Source organism: Balaenoptera borealis (assembly GCF_965194805.1).
Source record: "Balaenoptera borealis genome assembly, chromosome: 9".
NCBI classification, from domain to species: Eukaryota; Metazoa; Chordata; class Mammalia; order Artiodactyla; family Balaenopteridae; genus Balaenoptera; species Balaenoptera borealis.
Window position 1 is genome coordinate 43758828 of NC_138873.1, and position 23758 is coordinate 43782585.

Genomic DNA, 23758 nt, shown 5'->3' on the forward strand with positions numbered 1-23758 from the left:
ATGAAGCTTGGAGGAGAGAGAGGGTTATCTGTTGGGCTGGCTAAAAAGTGCCTTTGATTTTTAAGTAAAAATAAAAGACACATTTTTCATTTTCACCAAGAACTTTATTGAACAATGTATTCACCCTCTTATTCCACTACCTTCTGCCATTTTTCAGGCAACTTAATAATTCCATCTTCCCAAAACTTATCTTTTTGAGCAAAGAACTGTTCCAGGTGCCTTTTACAGTCTTCCAGGGAATTGAAATATTTTCCATTAAGAGAATTTGGTAAAGACCAAAATAAATGGAAATCTGAAGGCACAATGTCTGGTGAATACAGCAGATGAATCAGAACTTCCCAGCCAAGGTGTAACAGTTTTTGCCTGGTCATCAAAGAAACATGCGCTCTTTTGTTAACCTGATGGAAGATTATGCATTTTCTGTTGACTAATTCTGGACTCTTTTCGTCGAGTGCTGCTTTCAGCTGGTCTAATTGGGAGCAGTACTTATTGGAATTAATCGTTTGGTTTTCCGGAAGGAGCTCTTAATACAGGATTCCCTTCCAATCCCACCATATATACATCACCTTCTTTGAAGACCAGCCTTTGGTGTGGTTGGTGGTGGTTTATTTCACTTGCCCCATGATCTCTTCCATTCCACATTATTGTACAGTATCCACTTTTCATCATCCGTCACAATTTGTTTTAAAAACGGAATGTTTTCATTACGTTTAAGGAGAGAATCGCATGAGGAAACACAGTCAAGAAGGTTTTTCTCGCTTAACTTATGTGGAACCCAAACATAAAAGCGATTAACATAAGCAAGCTGGTGCAAATGATTTTCAACACTTGATTTGGACATTTTGAGTATGTCAGCTATCTCCCGTGTGGTATAACGTCGACTATTCTCAATTAATGTCTCGATTCGATCACTATCAACTTCAACTGGTCTACTCGACCCTGGAGCATCCTCCAGCAAGAAATCTCCAGCACGAAACTTCACAAACCACTTTTGACACATTCGATCAGTCACAGCACCTTCTTCATATATTGCACAAGTCTTTTTGTGCGTTTCGGTTGCATTTTTACCTTTCTTGAAATAATAAAGCATAATATGCTGAAAATGTTGCTTTTTTTCCTTCCACCTTCAATATTAAAATGGCTACACCAATTTTGATAAGTTTTTTTATAATGCACGCTGATGTGACAGCTGTCACATACAATCTAACAAAATTGTTTTGAATGAAGTTAAAGACAACTAAGTGCTACTTGAGCCACCTTACAGAAAAAAACCAACGAACCTTTTAGCCCACCCAACAGACTCCTTTAGCTCCTTGTTAGCTTGCTAAATGCCAGGTGTGAGCAACTAAACCTATAATTCTATATAAGGATAGTTTAATAAAAAAAGAGGAATTGAAGAGAAACTCAACTCCTTCTAAGCCCCGGGCAAGTGTAGGAAGAAGAGACCTTAACAGATAGAGGTAGGAGGATGAAGATGTTGGATATTTAGGTCTCGAAACCTCTGTAGGCCTCAGATTAGGTGCGGGTGACACCAAGCACAGGGAGCAACTGCCCACTCCTCCCAATTTGGTGGGATGGCAAGGAGACCACTGAGCTGGGGATCCCCCACATTGACATGGACACCCAGCATCATGAACAGGGTAGGATGGCATGTCCAGACAGAGAACATGTAGCTTGCACTTCTAAGCCTCCTTTGTTTCCTGTGTAGAGTGAACATTTTGTTGAAAGCTGGAGATTCAGCCGAGGAGCATCCTGTGGGCATGCAACAGAAACAGGAAGGGATTTCCTGGGCCTTGTCAGCAGATATGGGACATGATGCTGTCTCAGAGGCCTGCAGCTAGAGAGAGAAAAGGGGGGACCAGTTCAGGGAGAAGGGCCAAAAGAACAGGTTAAAGGGATCATAGACTGCAGAGAGCAGCCGATGCCTGCAGGATGGACCAGATCAGTCACTCCTTATGGAATTCCTCATCATTCCATTCTGAGACTAGAGAAGGAGGGCACAGTGGGGTCCAAAGGATCCTTCACTGTGCAGTGCAACTCACAAAAGACTTTCACCCAACATAAATCCTGATACCACCTTGGAGAGGAAGACAGAGGGAGTAGGAATAGCCTAAAGATAAGAGAGACTGAGTTATTATCCATAAAAGACTGAGAATTACCTAAAAAGGGTGGTTTAAAATATTGGAATGGGCTAGGTTATAAATGGCATTGTACTAATTTTCTTCTACTAGGTGGGGCTTTGAAAATTAGTTACAGAACTATAAAAGAGCTACAATTTCCCCCTGCTCCTATGAGTTGTAGTGGATAAATTTTGTCTCCCTCTTACGTTTGCTATATATATCGTATGAGGACAGGAGTCACACTGCCACATCTCTTGCTCTTGATATACTGCTCATATATAGTAAGTGTCCAACAAATCTTTGCTGAGTGAATGAATGAACATTAGTCAAGAGTTCTGCACAGACATTTCTTAGACAACCATTAAGGAAAAGAGAATGTTCAACCAGCTATTTATGTCTAGGAGAACTGAGTCTCTTAATTAACCTGGCAGTGTAATGAAGAGTAAAAGCATTAGAATTGGATCTGATTTCTACCTCTGGTTCTGCCACTAAATATCTGTGTGGCTTGGAGTAAATCTTAGATTTTGTTTCAGATATCAGTGTATGAATGTAAAATTTAATCTCAGCTTCTTCAGTAATTTTTATAGCTGTTAGTTTCCTAATGGGTTCAGTAAACATTTTCCAACCATCTATTTACTATCTATTTATTTAGATTAATAACTGTTGAATGTCAGCTTTTCAGAAGGAACATGTTTTCTAATAAACGTAGTTATATTGCCAGCCACTATTATATAAGAAACAAAAGCTTTTGTTCTGGTTCAGTTATATTAATTATGGAAAACTGGCAATAACTCAAATTCTTTTCCTTCTGAAATGACCTTACCTGGGTTATCAGTAATGGCTACCTAGTGATATCCAATCACTATTTACTTCATGTCCTTACCCACATATCCAGGTGGAATTTAATGACCCAGTGCTGGGCTCAAGAACCTGACCAAAGACCTACTTTCCATAAAATTCAAGAACAGCTTCAGTTATTCCGAAATTTTTCCTTAAATAGTACTTCTCAATGCAGAGGAGAAACAAACCCCAGTGGAGTCATAAATGAAGCCTTTGAAGGTAAGTTTGATTCTTCTTCAGAATTTTTGGGTTTTCTCTACAGTGTGAACTGAATAAGGTTAAAATGGGATGTACGTGGAAGACATCTTACAGTGCGTAAGAAGAATAATATACTGGCACCATCCTCATAATCAAGTATTTATTGTACTCCTCTTTGAAAATAATTTTGATTTGTTCATTAAATTAAAAAAAAAAGAATAATGGTATGGCCCCTGGATTTATAATTTAAGATAGTAAGGATGAGAATTAACATGTTAGACTATATTTTCATGAGGCCTGTTCTCTCCGCCCTCCACCCCTCATGCCAGTTTGTACCTCAGTGGCAGAGTTGAGTTAATTATAGTTGATGGTACATTATCGTCATTGGTCTATGCAAGACTTCTCTTTCATTTGTTTGTTTAGTCCCTTTATCTCCATATTCCTCTCCTGTTCTATTTCCTCCCTTCACCTGCCAGGCAGCCATACTAATGTCTTTAATGTGTATCTTTTAATTTGTTGTATATTGTATGCATGGATACTATCGTGTTATGTAATGCTTCTTTTCTTTCTTTTTCATTAAGTACTGTGTTTTTAAGAGTCATCCATGTTGCTATGTATATATCTAATCCGGTGCTTTTAACTGCTATTTAGTTTTCTATGATTATTGTAGTGGGTCACACCTTGCTAAGGTCTACTGTGATTCCACTTCAGTATTTTGGTATTAAAACATAGTAGTCACTTAATTCACTTCCAAAATCAGATTTACAATACATTTGCCTAATTGGCTGCAGAAAAATAAATTTTAAAATGATCCTTTCCAGCTGCTCTTAAACTTCATCCCATTATTAAAAGTTCATAGCACCCTTTGTTTTTTCTCAAATGCAAACATTCTTGCTTAGAAATAAACCTGGCAAGATGGACCATGACTCAGAATCCCTCAGAAATTAAGACTCTCCGTCTCTGCACTGATTGATTACACAATGGCTGATGGTTGCCCTGGAGTCATCTCTCTACAGTGAGACCTTCACCTTGAGTGGTGCACTTGACTAATAATAGCAGGGAAAAATACGAAGCCCAAGGACGAATATCTGCTTGTCTTGTTTGCTGTGCTTCTGACTATACATTTTGAGTAACTTTGGATCCATGACATGAATGGAGATAAGACTCTGATCATGAGACTTCTTTAACACAAACAGCTAAGTGACAGATTGGGAAGGGCTGTGCTTGCTTTGAGCATGCATCTTGATCCTCATCAGAACAAGCCTTGTTAATAATCTCACATTGGCTCTACCTGCCTTCTCATCATGGAACCGAGCTGATTCTAGGAGTGCCAATGGTTGAGCCCTTAGGAGTTATAACTGCAAGGCAACCCCATTTTTCTGGAGGGTTCTATACGTATACTTGACTGTGTGAAGGTTAAGAAAAAACATACCTATAAGCCATTCTACATACAATAAAATCCTTCTCATTTTCTAAACATTTGCTTAATGTATTCCTTTGAATGAATTTTTGAGAAAATTTAAAAAATTATTTCAACAGATACCTGTTGACTTTTGTGCAAGGCTTAGTATAGTGGTAGGCACCTGAATTTAATGTGTACCACTGGGATGCTTTAAAGAAAAAGAAGAGGCAAGAATATTTCTTTCCCTTGAGAAACTAGAGTCAGTTTCTTTAATCTTGTATGTAATGTTTAGTAGTGAGCTGTTCTTCTACTGGTGATTTTGAAAGTTGTCCTTGTCATAGGACTGTGTCTCTATCCACAGGAAAGGTGAGTGTCACCAGTCCACTACTGAATAATACTGTTTTGCTCAAGCCATTTGAATCTGCCCCTGCTTGGCCTGGTTCTTATTGGTTGTAACTTCACATATGGAAACTTCAGAGAAACAACAATCTGGGGTGGTTTGCTAATATGTAAAATGAAATCTTTTGTTCCTGAGGTAGATGAATGGCAGTAAGTGGGTTGAGTTGATTGCATAGATGTCTGAAAGGCAAGCAGAACATGGTTTTGCTTACTGGGCACTGAAAGCATGATTTCCTTACTAAATCAATGCTCTGATCTCTAGAAGGCAAAGCTTAACTACTAAGCCTCTGATTCAGATTTTCTTGTGAATATCATTTTTGTGGCCTTTATAAAATGAAACACAATCATCTTTTTAAAGGTTTAAAAAAGAATTTTTATGTTATTTTACAATCAATCAAAAAAGTGACTCCTGATCCTTTCTGATTTTTCTTCTAACTTTCCTAGTAATTAATCTCTGTAATAGTTCTTGCTATATTATTTTTATAACTGTATTTAAAGATCTTTATTAGAAAAGTAATTTATGTTTATTGTTTAAAAAACATATAAAAGTATCTAAGCAGCATAAAAAGTTAGTCTCTTACTCCTTCCCTGTCCTTACTCCCCATGCTAGCCATTGTTCGTGATTTGATAATATACTTCCAGATATTTTATATGCATATACAACTATTTACAGATATGTTCATTTGTGTATGTTTGTATACATACACACTGGCTGGTAGTCTAGAGGAATGAGTGAGATGTAGATTCTCTGGTCAGTTCTCCACCATTTTTCTTTTTTTTAACAAATGAGCTTATTTTTGAAGATTTGGTGAGCAGATGATTTTAAACTACATCTTCTGCCAGAAGCCAGGAGGCATTCTATGTTGCCAATGAGAGGGAATTCATGTTCTGTGGGAGTCCTGCGGCAGCATGCCAAACCTACACTGTATGGCAGACGGAGAGTCAGTAAAAGCCACTGAGAGGTTAATTCTAAACTGAGTCCTGCAGGGGGGTGAGAAGAAGGTATCTCAGGGTAGAAGGAGCAGTATGTAGAAAGTCAGGGAATAACAGAGAATGGGGGTTCACAGAACTGCAGGTAGCTTATCACACTTGACGGTGGGAAATGGCAAGTGATGAAACTGGAGGAACAGTGGTCACACTAATCACATAAGAAATGAAAATTAATGAAAGCTGAAATAATGAATGGTGACAGGTATAGAAAGAAGGATATGGAAACCAGACTTACCACAGGGGTAGATGCTAGAGGATTTGTCATCTAATTGGGTGAAGAAGAGAGAGGAGACGATGGTGAATCCCAGTGATTTGAGAAACTAGGTGCAAAGTCGTGCTCGTCCCAAAGGCGGGGGCACAGGAGGAGGAACAGCTTTACGCATGTTTGGTTTGAGCTGAATGTGGGAGAAATGAAGAAGCCCAGTATTCAGTTGGAAATACAGGTAGTTGAAGTCAAGGGTGTAATTGAGGTTATTCAATTAAAGTGTATAGAATTAGAAGAGAAGTAAACAGTGGATGGGACCCAGAAAACAGCCAATATATGAGGGACTGACAAAGAAAGATGGTGGGCACTGAGAGGAGAAGTCAGAAAGGGAAGAGGAAGGCTGTCATGGAAATCCAAAGGAGAGAGGCTCACAGACTTGAGAGTGGTCAAATGCTGCAGAGATAAAGAGTTCCATAGGGTTGCGAGGAATTTACAGTTGACTTGTGTTATATTTTAAAATTCAACTCCTCGCTCACGGAAGCCTTTCCTTCTAATGTGTACAGACATTTTATATAAAAATTACGGAGGCTGTCATAATGGGTGTTAGAGGGCCTGAGAGCTTAGTTTTACCTTAGGGTCTACCAGAAGTCTCCATGAACCCTTAAGAAAATCTTTTCACCATGTAGCATTACCTAGTTCATCTATGAGACTGAGGTAACAGTACATATAGAGAACAAAACTCTTTTTGTGAATGGCTTTTAATTGCAGTATTAGTTAACTTTATTTTAGCACTTTTTTATATATCACTTGTGCTATGTGGGTTAACTCATTAAATCCTCACAATAGCCCTATGAAGTGGGCATTATAATATTACCATTTTACAGCTGAAAAGATTGAGGTTAGTAACTTGCCCATGGTCATCCTGCTGAATGGGGCTGGAGTAGGACTCTATTCTAGAGCCTTTGCTCTCATCCTTCACAGAGACGTGGCTATGGTTAGAAAACTGCTCCCACACTCTCCCCACTTTGTTTTCTTTGGTATGCTGATTTATTTAGGTGCAAGTTGTTGAAAGACTGAATTAAAATTCTAAATAATATTAAAAAAAATAGAGAAGCAGACATAATGAGGCAGAATAAGGATGCAGGAAGAGGTTAACAGGGAATATAATCAAACTCTGATAATTTAGATAGAAACAAGTAATTCTGTGCCATGACAGATATATAATTTTGGTACAAGAGAAATTCACATTCTGAGATTTACAATGAATGTAAATCCTGATGATAAGGAATGGAAAGAGATATGGGGATCACCAAAAATTTTGATAATTCGATGTGACTGAACAAAAGTGGCAGAGAAGACAGAAGAAATACAATGAAAAGCAGAGTTTGCATATTTGCAAAGGATAGAAATCATGGAACAGGCTCTTCAAGGCAAGCCTAAACTTAATTACCTTTTAAGTAAAAGAGAATGTATTTAATAATAGTTTGCTGCTTTGCAGACTGCTGGGCATATTTAACAAAACTGTAAGAAGTCTTCTTTGCTATTGTCGGAGATACGTAAGAAGAGAGGAAAGCCACTGGGAGGACTTTTTTGAAAAAAAAAAAGGCATTAGGATTTCAGGGAGCAATAATACCATGCCTATGCTATGGTCCTACTGACCTAATGGGGTGGAGAGGGGATAGAGAGAGAAGATTAGTAACATATCTGGGGATCTAGTAAAAATATCCCAGTGACTTCATCCAAACATTTGTGTAAACATCACCTCATCAGTCCCAGAGAGTTCTACAGGAAACAAATCTAAATGCTCTTCTGCTGTTCTAAACATAGCCAGTCAGCCAGCATATGTCTTGTCTGTAAATATCCTGTCTTACTTGGAAGTCTTTATTTTAATATTTCCCTCTTAAACCAAGGGTTGCCAAGTGCATGCCATCTTTGCTCAGGATCTCTCTCTGCTTTAAGGACCTGCAGGTTTTCTATACAGTAGTTTTTAAACCAAAATAAACAACCCGCCCCATCTCTCATAATTATGAAGTAAGAAAATGTACTAATTGCTGAAAGCTTGCCAGGGTCAAGTTACTAAATATTGCCCTAAGTACTATGAACCAATGAAATAGTTAGCTAATGATTTCTCTTTGACATATTGCACCAGAATTTGTAAAAAGAATTTATTTGCCTTATGTAAAAGACTTTTTTTGCAAATAACTCGATATAGGCAAAAAAATTAAATCATGTTTCAGTAGAAAGTTTCCCAATATGCTATTTAATGGACTAAATGTATGAGTGTGAAGCAGCTGATAACATGAGTAGCTAGACCTATATTGTAGGTGTACATTTTTGCTGAAATTCTAAACTCCTTTAGCCTAATTTCTTTAAGCCCTTCAGGAATATCATCCTAATTTCCTCAGTAATCTGGGCTGCCGGGCAATTTAAAGTTAAATATCCTATTTCTTGCTATCATTTTTTGATATTTTCTATTGCTATTATCATGCATAGCAAGTTATTTTTATGAGTTTCTCAATGGCTATAAGTACATATTGACAATAATCATAACAGTTGGATCCTTCCATAGATATTCAGCACTTAGGCACTAACCAAACCGGACACCTGATAAACTTATTTCTGTGGGAGATATTTCACAACACTGACTATTTGTGTGGTTTGAAATATACTAGAATGATGTTTGAACAATGAAGAGGAACATGGGGTGATGCCCAAGAACCTGTGAGCCTGTAGCTCGGCCTTCTTGTTCTTCAGCAGTGGGGGAGGGTCTGAAAATGAAATAAACACCTAATAAGACAGAGCAAGGACAGTGATTCACATGCTTCTTTAATAAAATAAGCTTTGTAGTTCAGGTTTGGAACTTGGTAATAGGTAGATCCGTTAAATTCCATCAGGGAATAATAGATGCAATTGTGCTTCCCTTAGTCCTTTGAAATTATTTAAATTTTCCCCATATTTCAATTTAAATAAATCCAGCCTGGGTGTAGGTCAGGGCTAAGCACAGAAGCTTGGCAGCCGGGCAGGCCTCACCCACACATTTGGATGCACTTGTGCTGGAAGTAGGATGAGGAGAAAGGGAAGGACCTGCGTCTGCTGACTGGAATGTTTCTGATTTGTAAAACGTGATGCTGTATGAAAGGACAGTAATATTTCTGACTGTAAATTTTTCATCCAGGTAGTAACACCCAGAGATTGGAAAGCACTGATAAAAAGCAAATAATTCCCACAATATACATTTGCATATTTATCTTGTTGATTCCCTAGAATTTTGCGGAATGTTTCAGAAACCCTGCAATTAGGTTTCAACAAGAATTCTTATACTTTTCTAAGTAAGAAGGTCAGCCTCTAAGTAGAGAAAGGCAAAATAATATGAGCACAGTTGTGAAGAAGGTCAAACTACCCTCTGGCTGCCCATCTTTCTATTGCCACGCCCACCTCACACACATGTGTGTCTGGAGTCAGTGCCTCTCAAGGACTCCTGCAGGGCACACTGCCCACCACCTCCTTGTCACACAGCACGGCAGCTCCACTCTCCCCTCAGGGAGGTCAACATGAGGACACAGACTAGAGCCAGACAGTTTAGGTTCAAATTCTAGTTGTGTGACCTTGGGAAAATTGTTAAACTCCTCTGTCCTCAATTTCCTCATCTGTTAAATGGAGATAGTGCCAGTACTGACTTAATAGGAGAAGAATGAGTTAATATATGCACATTGCTTAGAACAGTGCCTGGTACGTAGTAAGTACTCTGTAAGTATTAATAACAACAATTATTGTTATTATATTTCATATCAGTGCTTACCACCACCTGACATAAATTTAGTTTTATACTAGTTTATTGTCTGTCTCTCCTCATTAGAATGTAAACCCCAAAGAGCAATAAATGTGTTTTGTTCACTGCTGTATCATCAATACCTAGGACACAGCCTGGTGTGCAGTAGGCATGCAATAAATATTAGCTTAATGAATGATTAAATTACTTTATCTAAAGAAATACATTTTTAAAGGTAGGTATTTTAGCTGATGTGGCAAGATGAAAGGGCAAGCACTTCACACAAAAAGGGCCGCCCTAGGGCCACTTAATTCCTGTCACAAAGACCATGACCTGTTTCACCTGTTATGGCAGAGTTAATCACCTCTGTGCTCTCATCACTTTATGTATTCCTTTCTTATATATGCACACATGACCTTCCATGGTACTATTTCTGCTTTCCTACTAGACTGCAGTAGCGTCAAGGACAGGGAACATGTCTTGGACTTTTGTGTTCCCTTAGTGGTCATCATAAATATTTGCTGAACCAATGGGTAAGGCTGGTGTTGTTCTAATTCTCATACAGCCTGGATATTACAGATAAAGGAAACCAAACAGATGCTAGAATAACTTTTGTATTTTTTTTCACAGATGAAGATGGTCATATGATTTGTTCGAATTCAGATGACGTTATGTCAACTGCTTTACTGGAAACCAAGAACCAAGAAGGGTTAAACTATATGGTACTTGCTACAGAATGCAGACAAGGTGAAGCAAATTCTGAGGGTCCTCTAAGCTCCAAGGCATCTGAATCTTGTGGTCTGAGGAAAGAAGAGAAGGAACCACATGCAGACAAAGACATCTGCCAAGAAAAACAAGTGGCTTACTGCCCTCCTGGCAAGCCTGAAGGCCTGAACTATGCCTGTCTCACTCACAGTGGATATGGAGATGGGTCTGATTAATAGCTCTGTTTGGGAAATGCAGAGTTGAGAGAAACACTCCTCCCATTAAGTAGTCGCTGAAAGAAAACCTAGTAGAATGATAGATGTTGTGGGTGGTGGTCTATGACTCTGAATTAACACAGAGAAGTTCCTGAGTTCTCATCTTGGCCCCAAGAGCCATGTGGTTTTAGTTGTGACAATCCCCATACCAACTGTCTAACCTTCAGCAGAATTCTGAGGTCAACTTTGGAGCATTTGGGAAAGCTTAGAAAGACTCATGAGTCTGGAAATGAAACTGTGATTCCTCACCCCGAGCTCCCTTAGGCCACTGCCCACCCTTCAGTCTGGGCTGTAAGAGAAACATCTTAGTTAGATGGTTAAAGACTAAACACTTATGTTTAGAGACCTGAAGGAGGAGGATAGAAGTGTGCTCAAGGGGCCAAATGAACTACAGATTATCCCAAAAGGGACAAAGGAAGTGACTAAATAACTCTACACATACAGAAGGAACTAGCACCTTTGACACGAGAAGTCATTTTGAAAGCTATTACTACAATAAAATATTGTCCTAATTACTACTCTAAAATACTTTGTATTTTGGAGACTTGGAACAGCAGCTTCAGTCATGTTGACAACAGGACCATGAAGGTGTCTACGTCCTAAAGCTTAGCATTCCACGATCTTTGGGTCATATAAAAATCACTCTGTGACTTGTGTGCTATTACAGAAATTAGCTAATATAAAGATGGTTTTTGTTTGCCATATCTCTTTCATACATAACATACTTAGGATTACATTTACTATCCAAGTGTCCTTAAAATTAAACATAAATGATTATAAAATGTTAATTCAAGCTGTGTGATTTTTAGCAACCATACAAAATAATAAATACCTAAATGAGAACTATTAAAAATTAAATGAGAGCACCTAAATGAGAGCAATTAAAAAATTGCTGCAGAGAAACACTCTGATTTAAAGCCAGTCGTTATTTTGCAGTTACCCATTTAAATCTGAAAGCCTCAAATGCTCAAATAGCAACACCAATGAAAGTATTCTGTGTTACTTAGTTGCAGTATACAGGATGTTCACGAGCTATAAAGAACACTTTGATCATAACATTTGGTAAATACTACTGTGGAAGAGGAACACATGTTTTCACCTTGGATCATTTAGTTCATTTTTAAATTTGCCTACTGCCTGAGAACATGCACAGATGATAGGCTGTATGATGAGGAACACAGGGAGGTCAATGTGTCAATTCTGTGGTGAACAGCCCCCAAGTAAAGGTCCAGGATTTATGGCCACTCTGCCACATCTGTCATCTCACTGAACAAGGCAGAATATTTTCCCTCTGATCTTTTGACTTTCTAATGGGCACTGATCATTCTTTTTGTTAGCCCAGCATATGATGCCCCTTCCTGTGTTGGAGAATTCCTCTACCATTATATTCCGAGTGGGAGCTATGCTCCATTTGCTTCCCCAAGATCTCTCGCAGTGAGAAGGCAGGCAAGTGACCCTAGCCCCTACCACTCAGACACAGCCACCACAGGCTTCTAATTGAGAGTGAAGGAAGCAAAGAAATAGGAACCACAGTGAGTCGTCCCTGGTGACGGTGGCAATTGCAGCTGGTCTGGCTCCCAGCATGCAGTGTCCAGGGCCAGGACAGTCGGCAGAGCAAGTCTGGAGCCTGGTGCCTCTGGCAGCTGGGGAGGCCAGACTGGCCTGGTTCTGCTGTCTGCTTCTGGCCGGGCTCCCTGTTCCATAGCTTCTGAGTTGGGTTCTCAAGCCCTCCCAAGGATTCTGTGACTTATCTCCATAGCCTTTTTTCCCCCCTGTATTTACATTTATTGATTCAATCCTTTAATAGTTTATTCAACACATAGTTACTACATGCCACGTTCTGTTCCAAGCACTAGAAATACAGCAATGAACAAAACAAAATCCCTGCCTATATGGAGTGTAGTTCACCTACTGTAACTACTAGCGTAGTTCACAGTACTAAGCATTTGGCCAGGTAGCAGTTTCAAAAATAAAGAAAATGGGTAACATGGAGTGTGGTCATCTACAGACACTGGCATTAACAGTTCATGCTGTCCTGGGAGAAGCAAAAGAAATGAGACATACGGACGGGTAGACAGTAGAGAGTCTTTTAGTGCTAAATCACAGAGTTTGAATTTCATTCTGTAGTAGATGAGTCATCAAAGCTTTTTTAAAATTATCTTCATAGCCTGTTAATAAATGTTTTTCTTTTAAATCAGCCAGAGTCAGTTTCTGTTTCTTGCAACCATGACTTTTGCTCTGCCAGTGCCACAGACCTTTATTTTGGAATACACAAAGGGATTAGAAGCATATAGAAGAATTTGATTTTCAGTACAATACATTTGCATTACAATCTGGACAATAGAGAAATTTATAGAATAGCTAAGGGGAGGGGAACAGCCCGTAAAATATCATGTTTCAGCTAGGATATAAGTGCAAATTAGTAGTCTTTTTCTATAATTCATAATGAATAATATTGGTAGAAATATTTAATGCAACATAAAATAGACAGTGGCTGAAATCTCATAGGTAAATTTATTATAGATGAAAGTAATTGATCAAAAATACAAATGGCTGGTAATACTGAAAACTATGTAAGTTAATTCTGGAAAAATTAGATTTTGTAATCAAGAGGGAAAAAATTGGCAATGGCTAAAATTGGCACTTGTTAAAATACGTCCTTCACTAAAAATTAACAGAAGAATAAAACCTATTGATAAATTTTTTATCTGCAAAATACGACCTGGGAATGTTAGACTTGAGAGAAATAATGGCTCCCAAAGGCAGAAGTTATAATTGGTATGAACGAAACAAAACAATACAAAAGCCGATCAATAAATCTAACCTTCATTTTAAATTGTTCAAGGAAAAGAAATAATCCATAAGATTATTATGGTTTAACATTGCCAGTTGAACAAAAATTTACCTGGATAAAATTAATGTGTTGCTATAATTCTGTTGAAAATGCTTTATTCAAAATGTCCTGGAGAAAAGAGCCTGTCCCTGGTCTCAGATACCCTCTGTGTTGCTTACCCATCCTGCTTTTCCCTGGCCTATTGGAATGTTCTCACCTATTCTTCTCTGCTTATCTAAATTCCAGTCTTCCTTTAGGATCAGCTCATATTCCAACTTTTTGGAAAGGCTTGTCCCTAACTCCCTCCCCTCTCACTTCTCAGAATAACTGTTGCCCTTCTTGTCTTTATATCTCATTTGCTGGCAACCACATGTATTTCCCTTCTATTTCTATGTATTTTATCTACTCGAATAAATTGCAAGCTTTCCGAAGACAGGGTGATGTCTTTTAACACTTTATACCTTTAATCTAAAGTAAGTATTCATATTTAATGGATGAATTGGCTTTCTCATCATCCTTTTCCAACACACTTCACAAGTCTTCACTTTTAGCTCATGGAAGGGATGCCAGAAGATTGGTCTACTGTCAAGAGGGGCTCAAGAGGATTCTTTAGATCCTGAGTTATCTCTTGAGACCTAAACATATTACAGAAGTTGGTGGACTGCTTTGAGGTTCAGATCAAACCTAGGTGAGGTCTGAAATTCTGAAAGCCCTTGAAATGATGGTAAAGGATGTTAAAGGAGGCAAAAAATTATTTTATCATTATCATTTCTCCCATCTGAAACCCAACTTTTATCCTCAGAATAGACTTATGGATGTGGAATAAATGTCATAAATTTTAAGTTGTCCTTGACTTCTCTTTGACCTTCTCTCTTTGGTAAAGAGGAGCCCATCCAATTTTGCTTTTTGCATTGGTCAAGGCTATGGTGTGCCCAAACCAGAAGACCTATCCCAATCCTTCTAGGCTCTTCACAACTAGAAGAATCAAGGGGACAAAATATACAACCCAAACTCCATTGTATATATTTTAGAATATTTCCTTCCAGGTTTTTTTTTTCTTCCCCATGTGAGCTTATTTTCATGGCTGGAGTAGTTGTATTTCTCTTGTTTTTTTTTTTTTTTTTTCACTTACTTTATTGTATAAGCTTTCCCCCTTATCATTAAAAATTCTTTGTGAATGTTTCTAATGACTGCGTACATCCCTTAGGATGGATATACTGTTGTTTAGTGTTCCCATGTAGATTCATTCACTCATTCATAAATATTTATTGAATGCTTACTACACAGGAAGCATTGTTATAGGTGCTAGGAATAGAGCAATAAACAAAGCTAAGTCTTTGCCTTGATGGAGGCCACATTCTAACATTCTATCAATAGATGGGGGAGAAGACATAGTAAATAAAAAACAAAAATATATATGACAATACATTAAAAGAATCATACACCATGATCAAGTGGGATTTATTCCAGGTTGCAAAGATGGTTCAAACATCCACAAATGAGTCAGTGTGATACACTGCATTAACAAAATGAAGGATAAACATCATATGATCATCTCAGTAGATGCAGAAAAAGCATTTGACAAAATTCAGCATCCATTTATGATAATAACTCTCAACAAAGTGGGTACAGAGGGAAGGTATCTCAATATAATAGACTGTACATGAGAAGCTCACAGCTAACATCATACTCAACAGTGAAAAGCTAAAAGCTTTTCCTCTAAGATCAGGAACAAGACAAGGATGTCCACTCTCACAACTTTTATTCAATATACTATTTGAAGTCCTAGCCAGAGTAATTAGGCAAGAAAAAAAAATAAAAAGCATCCAAATTGAGAAAGAAGAAGTAAAACTGTCACTATTTGCAAATAATATGACATTATATACAGAAAACTCTAAAGACTCCATCAAAAAACTATTAGAACTAATAAACAAATTCAGTAAAGTTGCAGGATACAAAATCAATACACAAAAGTCTGTTGCCTTACTTTACATTAATAATGAACTATCAGAAAGAGAAATTAAGAAAACAACCCCATTTACAATTGCAACAAAAAGAATAAAATACCTCAGAATAAATCTAACCGAGGAGGTGAAAGAACTATATTTTGAAAACGATAAGACAGTAATGAAAAAAACTGAAGAAGACACAAAGACCCTGAATAGCCAAAGCAATCTTGAGAAAGGAGAATGAAGCTGGAGACATCATGCTTCCTGATTTCAAACTATATTACAAAGCTATAGAATTAAAACAGTAGTAGTATTGATATAAAACAGACACATAGATTAATGGAAGGGAATAGAGAACCCAGGAATAAACCCATGCATGTATCATCAATTAACTCATGACAAAATATGGAGGGAAGAATGCACAATGGGGAAAGGACAGTCCCTTCAATAAATGGCATTGGGAAAATTGGACAGCCACATACAAAAGAATGAAACTGGATTGCTATCTTATACATAACTCCCTTTAGTTAACAAAAGTTAACTTAAAATGGATTAAAGGCTTGAATATAAGACCTGAAACCTTAAAAGTTCTAGAAGAAAACACAGGTGGTAAGCTCCCTGACATATGTCTTGGCAATGATGTTTTGAATCTGACACCAAAAACAAAAGCAACAAAAGCAAAAATAAACAAGTGGAACTGCATGAAACTAAAAAGCTTTTGCATAGCAAAAACAAGACAAAATTAAAAGGCAGTCTACTGGATGTGAGAAAATAATTGCAAATCATAAATCTGATAAGGGGCTAGTAGCCCAAATATACAAAGAATTCATATAACTCAATAGCAATAAAAAAAAGGGAGGGAAGGAGGGGAGAGTGGTAGTGGGGGTTAGATCATACAGGCCACGGTAGGGACTTTTTACCTGATAGGAAGACACTAGGGAATTTTGAACATATGAGAGACATGATTTGACTTTGGTTTTAAAAGGATCATTCCAGAGCCCATGTGAACAAGGGACTGAGAGTAGGGTGGGACAGAAAGGTAGAAACAGGAAAAATCAATTAGAAAGTTATGATAATTAACCACGAGATGATGACGGCTTGGCAGGGAAGGTGATGAAACAGCAGTGAAAGTGATGAAAGTGGTTGATTCTGTGTTTCTTTTGAAGATTTTGCTGATGGATTACATATGGAGTACAAGGGAAGAAAAGATTAAGATTTTTAATCTGAGCAGTGGGAAAAATGGAAGTTACCATTTATCAGATGGGAAAAACTGAAGGAGAAATGATACATTTTGAGAGGCAAGATGGCAATTAGAGGTTCGATTTAGGATATGTTAGTTTTGAGATGATTTTTAGAGATCTAAGGGAGAGGCTGACTATGCAGTGGGAGAGGGGATTAAGGAAAGGGTTCAGGCTGGAGAGTTGTCAGTATATAGGTAAGGCTGAAACTAGCTGGTCCAGCTCAACTAGGGGTGTGTATAAGAAAGAAGGTCCAAGGACTGAGGCCAAAATCATTCCATGTTTAGACATTAGGGAGCTGAGGAGAGACTACCAAAGAAGACTGAGAAGGAGGGGTCAGAAAAGTAGCATGAAAATCAAGAGTGCATGGAATCCTGGAAGTCAAGTGAACAAAGTGATTGAAGAAGGATGGAATTATGAATTGTGTCAAATATTATTGACAGGTAAGGTAACCATATGTCTTAATTTGCCTGGGATAGTCGCAGTTTATGCCTTTGTCCTGGATTATTACCAGTGTCCCTTTCACACTTATAAGTGATCTTGTTCAGACCATAAATTATATGGTCCCCTGCGGTGGACACGGAGGTGTGCTATTTAGATCATCTTTCAAGAGAACCTGCTTTGGGGAGCATGGCTAATTGACACCTCCAGCTTCTGTACCTTCAGATCTACTGTGACATTCATGCCAGGTCATGCTTCCCTTGGGCCATTTCCAGCCACTGACTAAACACAGAGGAGTACCAGGAATGGGCCATTCCTGCCTGATCTGGACTTTATTTGGCCACCAACAGGCCATTTTGACTTGGGGACTGACTATCAGTCTGGCTGAGACTTTCCCAGAACTGCACTGTAATCTCAGGCTTTCCCTATCCAATCCTTCCTTCTCTCTCTTCTTAACAGGTGTCAGGCCTGCATTGCAATCTGAAGGCTTTTTTCACCTACCCTTTCTCTCTCCCCCTTTATCCTTCCACGGCCTTTCTCCCAACAAATCATTTGCACATCTATTCCTCTTGGCATCTGTTTCTTTGAGGCCCTTAACTAATACAGATAGTACCAGGAATAGCCCAAGAAAACAGGTAGTGAGATGGGATCTGGGGTCTGGCTCACTCATCATCCAAGTGGCTAAGAGGACCACATCATGAGTGATAGATATGTGGGGCACAGACAGTCCTGGGCACAATGTGGCAGCCCAAATGCTATGGATTTCACCAGTGGTGAACAAGAAAAATATCCCACGGATATTGGCAACTACTTTGCCAATGTGATGATTCAGGCCTTTGAAAGATATACAGGCGATGATGCCTATAAGAACAGTGGAACTCGCTGGCTGTTTCCCTGCAGAACAGTTGTACAGATTCCCTGCAGAAGGATCATGAGAAATTAAGGGTATGTAGCAAATAAAGGCTAATTGTGAGAGCTAGAAGGTGTCTCTGATAGGTTAAAAAGAGGCGCTTATAAACTGTAGAGTAAGAGTAGACACAACTGAGGGGCAAGCCCCGCATGTGATAGCCAAGGTAGGTCTGTTGAGAAAACCTGTGACCCTGAAACCCTGGATGGGGGCAACTGGATGGATGCCCCCAAGGAATTTGGCTCAGCTGACCCCTCTCATCCCTCACTGCTTGTTGAGATGGCTCATACCTCTAACGTAAGAGCTAGCACTTTCTCTGTACAGGGAGATACTCCTGTGGCCTCTCCCCAGCAAGGCAATAGGTGCCCCCTTGGGAGCTGCACCTACCTCTGCTGGGGACTGCCAGGTTGATAACCAGGGTTAAATCCCAGCCTAACCTGACTTGGGATATGCTGGGTCTGATAAAGAAGGAAAGAGATTACATCTCAAAGGAGCTCTAAATACATCTCAAAGGAGCTCTAAGAATTAGCTAACATCTAACGGTGGGAGCCAGGGGAGTAATGTTGGGATTACATTCGGAGGGTACGTGAGTAAGGGGGTGGGAAGGTAAGACTGGATAAGCAGGAATTCATTCACTCAGTGGGATTTCCTGGAACATGAAATTTTAACATCTTGGAAAAGACCCAAGGCAAACTTTCAGCTAGGGTAGCCTTGGAAGCCTGGAGAAAACAAAGGCCCATGCTGAGATGCCCTGTCAGATGGGAGAGGAAAGAATAAAAAGACTGAGGGAAGTGGGAATGCTGGCATGGACATATTGTGTGAGGCCAGAAGACCCATCAAAGGACACACTAAGGTCATTAGGAACAGGCTGATGAGAGGGGTGCCTCACTGAGTATCACTAAGCAGCTCAGTAATGGCTTCCTCTGCAGACCATCCACATCTGGGCTCCTTAAGATCTATGGACATGACACAGCCCTGAAATAATAGATACCAGATGGCTGCACTTGACTACTAGAAGCCAGGGGACCCCCATCACCACGATGATGGAGAGGCACCCAAAGAAGCTTGAGCATAGGGAGTTGTGGAGATGGTTAATAAAGTATGTTGTCCCCAGGACAAAACAGAAGGGCAGCAGTGCTTACCATTTACAATCAGAGAAAGGCAAAAATGGAGGAGTTAGGAGGCTGATGTGGTCACTTGAATAAAAATCACCATTGTAAAGATCTGTAACCCATTGACTGAAGAAGTGGACAGGTCCTAGGACAGAACCTGTAACGCTATCACGGTATATACTATGATGATTCCACCACAGAGCACTGTGGCCATTTATTCCAGTACTGTGCACTGGGAATCCCCAGCCATTTCAGACTATTAGACATAGGATCTGAGTTGACATTAGTATCTAGAGACCTGAAGCATCATCATAGCCCCTTTGTTAGGGTGGGGTTTATGGAGCCAGGTATTAAATTGAGTCCTGGCTAAAGGCCAACCTACAGTGTGTCCACCGGGCCCATGACCCCACTGGTGATGATTTCTCCACTCTATAAATGTGTAATAGGGGTTGACATACTTGGTGGTTGAATCACTGCATCCTTGGCCTGTGGGGTAAAATATATCATGGTGTGGAAGGCCAAGAGGAAACCTCTGGAACTGCTGCCCTCCTCTCTTCCCTCCCCTAGCCAAGATAGTAAGTCAAAAATAAAATAGGATCCTGGGGAATTACAATGATTAGTGCCAGCATTTATGTTCAAAAGGTCACAGGGTTCATGGTTTCTGTCACACCTCCTTTTAATTCACCAGAGCTTCTGCAGAAACCACATGGATCCTGGAGAATGGCTGTAGTGTAGCATGAGTTAAATCAAATAGTAGCCCAATTGCAGCTGCTATGCCAGGTGTAGTATCTTTGCTAGAACATATTAATAAGGCCTCAAGTGCATGGTATATGTCTTGACCTCTGCTTATCGGAGGATCTTCACTGATGTATTCACCCTATCGATGAGACAAGTAAAAGGTTACTGAGAGCTGATCTTCAGGTTTATTCAGAGCTAACTGATGACCTTGGCAAGTGTGTGTGTAGCGGAAGCTAAGCTAGAGTGGGTACAAGAGAAAATGGAAAAGTAAGTGGAGAGAGCAAGAGGATGACTCATTTAAGGCTTGTTGCCATTTAAAGGGAGCAGAGAAATGAGTTAGTAACTAAAAGGAGACAGGGTCAAAGAAGGTTGCTTTTTTTTTTTTTTTTTTTAAGGCAGGAAATATTGCAGCCTGTTTTATATTAACGGGAATGATCCAGTAGAGCGGGAGAAATGATGATGCAGGAAAAGAGAGGACAATTGTTGAAGGAATGTCCTTGAGCAGAAGACAGAGATTGAGGATCAGGATACAAGCGCAGAAAAAGGATATTTGACACTGCCTCCTAAAAGTGAAGAACCTCTCCCCACTCCTTTTAATAAGAGGATTTTCTTTACTGAAGCAGCTTCCAGACTATTTTTATTTTCTTTTTTTTAACTTGTACATTAAACCTCAGATGAACCTGTATTTTAAAATTGGTTTGCACATAATAAAATAAAAAGTTTAATGCAATAATTTGTGTATTTTTTTCACAAATAGTTGGTAGTACCTGCTCAATGTACTTAATATCCAGCTGAGGGGGTAAAGAATAAGTCAAGAGAGAACGAGATAATCTTTAGGGTTACTGCAACCTTTTAAATTCTGAACTTGTATCCCAAGATGTTAAATAATAAATGGCAAAAAAATGGCATAGACATTAGTTGGTAAGAGTTCCGATATGGGTGAGACCACTTACTGTGTCTGGTGTGGAGATAAGGCTTCCAGGAAGAGGCAGAATTTACGTGAGACGTTGAAGAACAGATAGCATTTGGATGAGAAGGTAGTTAGGGTGAAGGTTTTCTAACAGAATGGGAGGAAGGAATTTACCAGGAACCTTCTGTGGAATATGAGAAAAACACTGCCGAGTGCACTAACCCAGAGGAACAGTCAACTAGAATTGTGATAAGTACTCTGGTCACTTCTAGATGATGTACCCTTGAGCTGAAAAAGTCTCGTAGTGAGCTTGATGTCCTCCTGAGAACTGTGACAAGATAGCTCTAACTTAATTCTGAGCATCCATATGGACATATAGGACAAGCACAAGAACTAGATCAGGAAACGAGCAGACAACATGCAAAGCATTTTCTATAATATCACTTTTAGAACTTTTCTGTTTATAGTAAGTAAGGAGAAGGAGAATAAAGCATGGGTAATTTGAGTTCAAATTAGAAGTTCCTCTAATAAAGGAAGTGACAAGAATTAAATTTGCACCCTAAAATAGCAGTAAAAATATAGTCAGAAGATTTTATGATGTGAAAGAATATACATTACTAAGTGGTATAATTTTGTCTTGTTTTAACTTAATGCCTTGCCCTTGCTCTGTGACACAGGGAGATTCAGTGGTACCTATACTTTCTACCTCAGTCTCCTAAGACCCAAAGCCTATATTAACCTGCAGCCTGGTACATTTTATGGCAGTGAAGCATTGTTTTTCTTTTTTAGTTTCAATACATTTTATTTAAAAAAATTTAAAACCTTTTTAATTTTTATTGGAGTATAGTTGATTGAAAATAGTTTCAATACATTTTATATCGCAAACAAAAAAGGGAGATGGCAGTATCTCACTGGCAGATTTAAAAATTTTTCAGTCCTTAAATATCAAATAACCAGGTGTCCCAAACTTCAATGCAAAATGGTGGTGCCTGTATTATCATTTTTAAAATTTACTAGCTAGTTTGAAACAGTTAAGTATAAAATTGTGAATAAAACTTCCCTTCTTACCAATCCCAACTGAATACAACTTCATCATGGTTTTCCCTCGGGATACAAGTCTGACACGTCCCTAGGCTCTTATCTTACTCCTTTCAAAAAGTACAAGCGAAGAATGTGTTTTTAGAAGAAGCCTTTGAACAAGGAAGAACAAATATCATAAGCTCTGTTCTTTGTGTTTCTTACCAAATCTGTCTGTCAATGCCCTCTGTCAGTTTCTGAGTGTGGAGGAGAAATTGCCCGAGGTAAAAACAGGATTTCACACTCCACAAAGCAAGATGGAAGAATACTAATAATACAGAACCTCTAGATATATTGAGATAACCTCCCAGATATGTCAAGAAATTCCATAAAAAAGCAGGTACAATGAAAAAAAGTAATATGATACTAGAGGAAAAAGCATTCCATTGTTTTCTGAGATGGATTACACATTGGGTAAAATGCACTAGAAGAAGAAAAAAGAAAAAGGATTGTACCTAGTAAAAATAAATAGCAATAACAAAAAGTTTTGTTTTAATTTTTGTTTGTTTTCCATCCCATTTCTTGATAATACCATTACTGGCACAGGGCTGATAACGTAGTTGCCAAAAATAAGGGCAAAGCTGTAGTAATGAGAATTAGCAGGAAACAAAATAAGCTCTGACATTCCCATCAATTATAATCCATGTTTTAAGCAATTGTATGTTTAGAGTTTTTAAGATACTTGATTTGCTCTTCCTGAGCGAAAACTATTTTTACCTGAGGTATTCTAAAGAAGCTTCCAAATTATGAGGTAAACAGAGTATTTTACCATTTGTAAATACATATATAGACTAAAGTATATACTCCTTAAATAAATGTTGGTAAAAATCTCTAAGTGGTAGCTAGATCGTTAGAGTCATGCAAATATTGATTAGGAATCAAAAAATTTTAATTCTTTAGTTTTGTTTTCCAAATTTTAGTCTACCTTTAAACTAAATTTCTTATATGTAATGAAAATTGTATATTTATTAATTTATGCAGTTTTGATAGGAAATGGAAACAATAGTGACAGAGGAGGATAGTTTGAGCAAAATCACTTTAGTGACTTTGAAATTTTGGGAGATAAGTAGAACTAGAGCTTACTAGGAGATTCTAAGAACAAAACAAAGGAACAGAAAATATGCTGCTGTTGCTTTTCTAGATGAAAGAAATGAATTCCGTAAGACAAAGGAAATTTGGACTCCTTATTTCTATTTTAGAGGTGCTTCGTTTCATAAGAGTACACTGGTAAACCCATGAAAACACTGTAAGTTGAGGTAGACATGACCCTGTGTTGTGGAGAACTTTAGATTTTTCTCTTATTGAGTTAAACTTGTGTTTTAAAGTGGAAAAATTCCAAATAAAGGGTAACATTTTACCAAAGTATTAATTATTCCAGTAAATTCACTATATATTTCTCTAAACAATATGTTTCTCTAAACATTAATTTTTCAGTCAAATATTTAACTCTTTTCCCCCAAAGACAATTTGTCTATTTTCTTAAAGTGAGCTTGGATTAGCAGAATCACCTCTGCCGACTCTGCCAGTGGCCACTCTGCCTGGACGCAGTGTTTCCGCTGGGGTGGAGGTCAAGGCTGGAGACAACTGGGCGCTCCTCCTGAAGGCTGCCTTGCCTTTTTAGGTTATGAGGGTCTCTCTGTGTTTAGGATA

At 38.5% G+C, this 23758-nt stretch overlaps 1 protein-coding gene across 1 annotated transcript in view; it reads left to right on the forward strand.

The window, feature by feature from the left end:
• The window catches only part of ROS1 (ROS proto-oncogene 1, receptor tyrosine kinase), a 121983-nt gene extending 103226 nt beyond the window's left edge, over positions 1-18757 (forward strand). Inside the window, exons 42-43 of the mRNA XM_082406080.1 lie at positions 3016-3179; positions 10554-18757. Coding sequence (XP_082262206.1) covers positions 3016-3179; positions 10554-10864 — 475 coding nt within the window. The 3' untranslated portion in view covers positions 10865-18757. The remainder of the gene's footprint in view (positions 1-3015; positions 3180-10553) is intronic.
• Positions 18758-23758: the final 5001 nt, after the last annotated feature.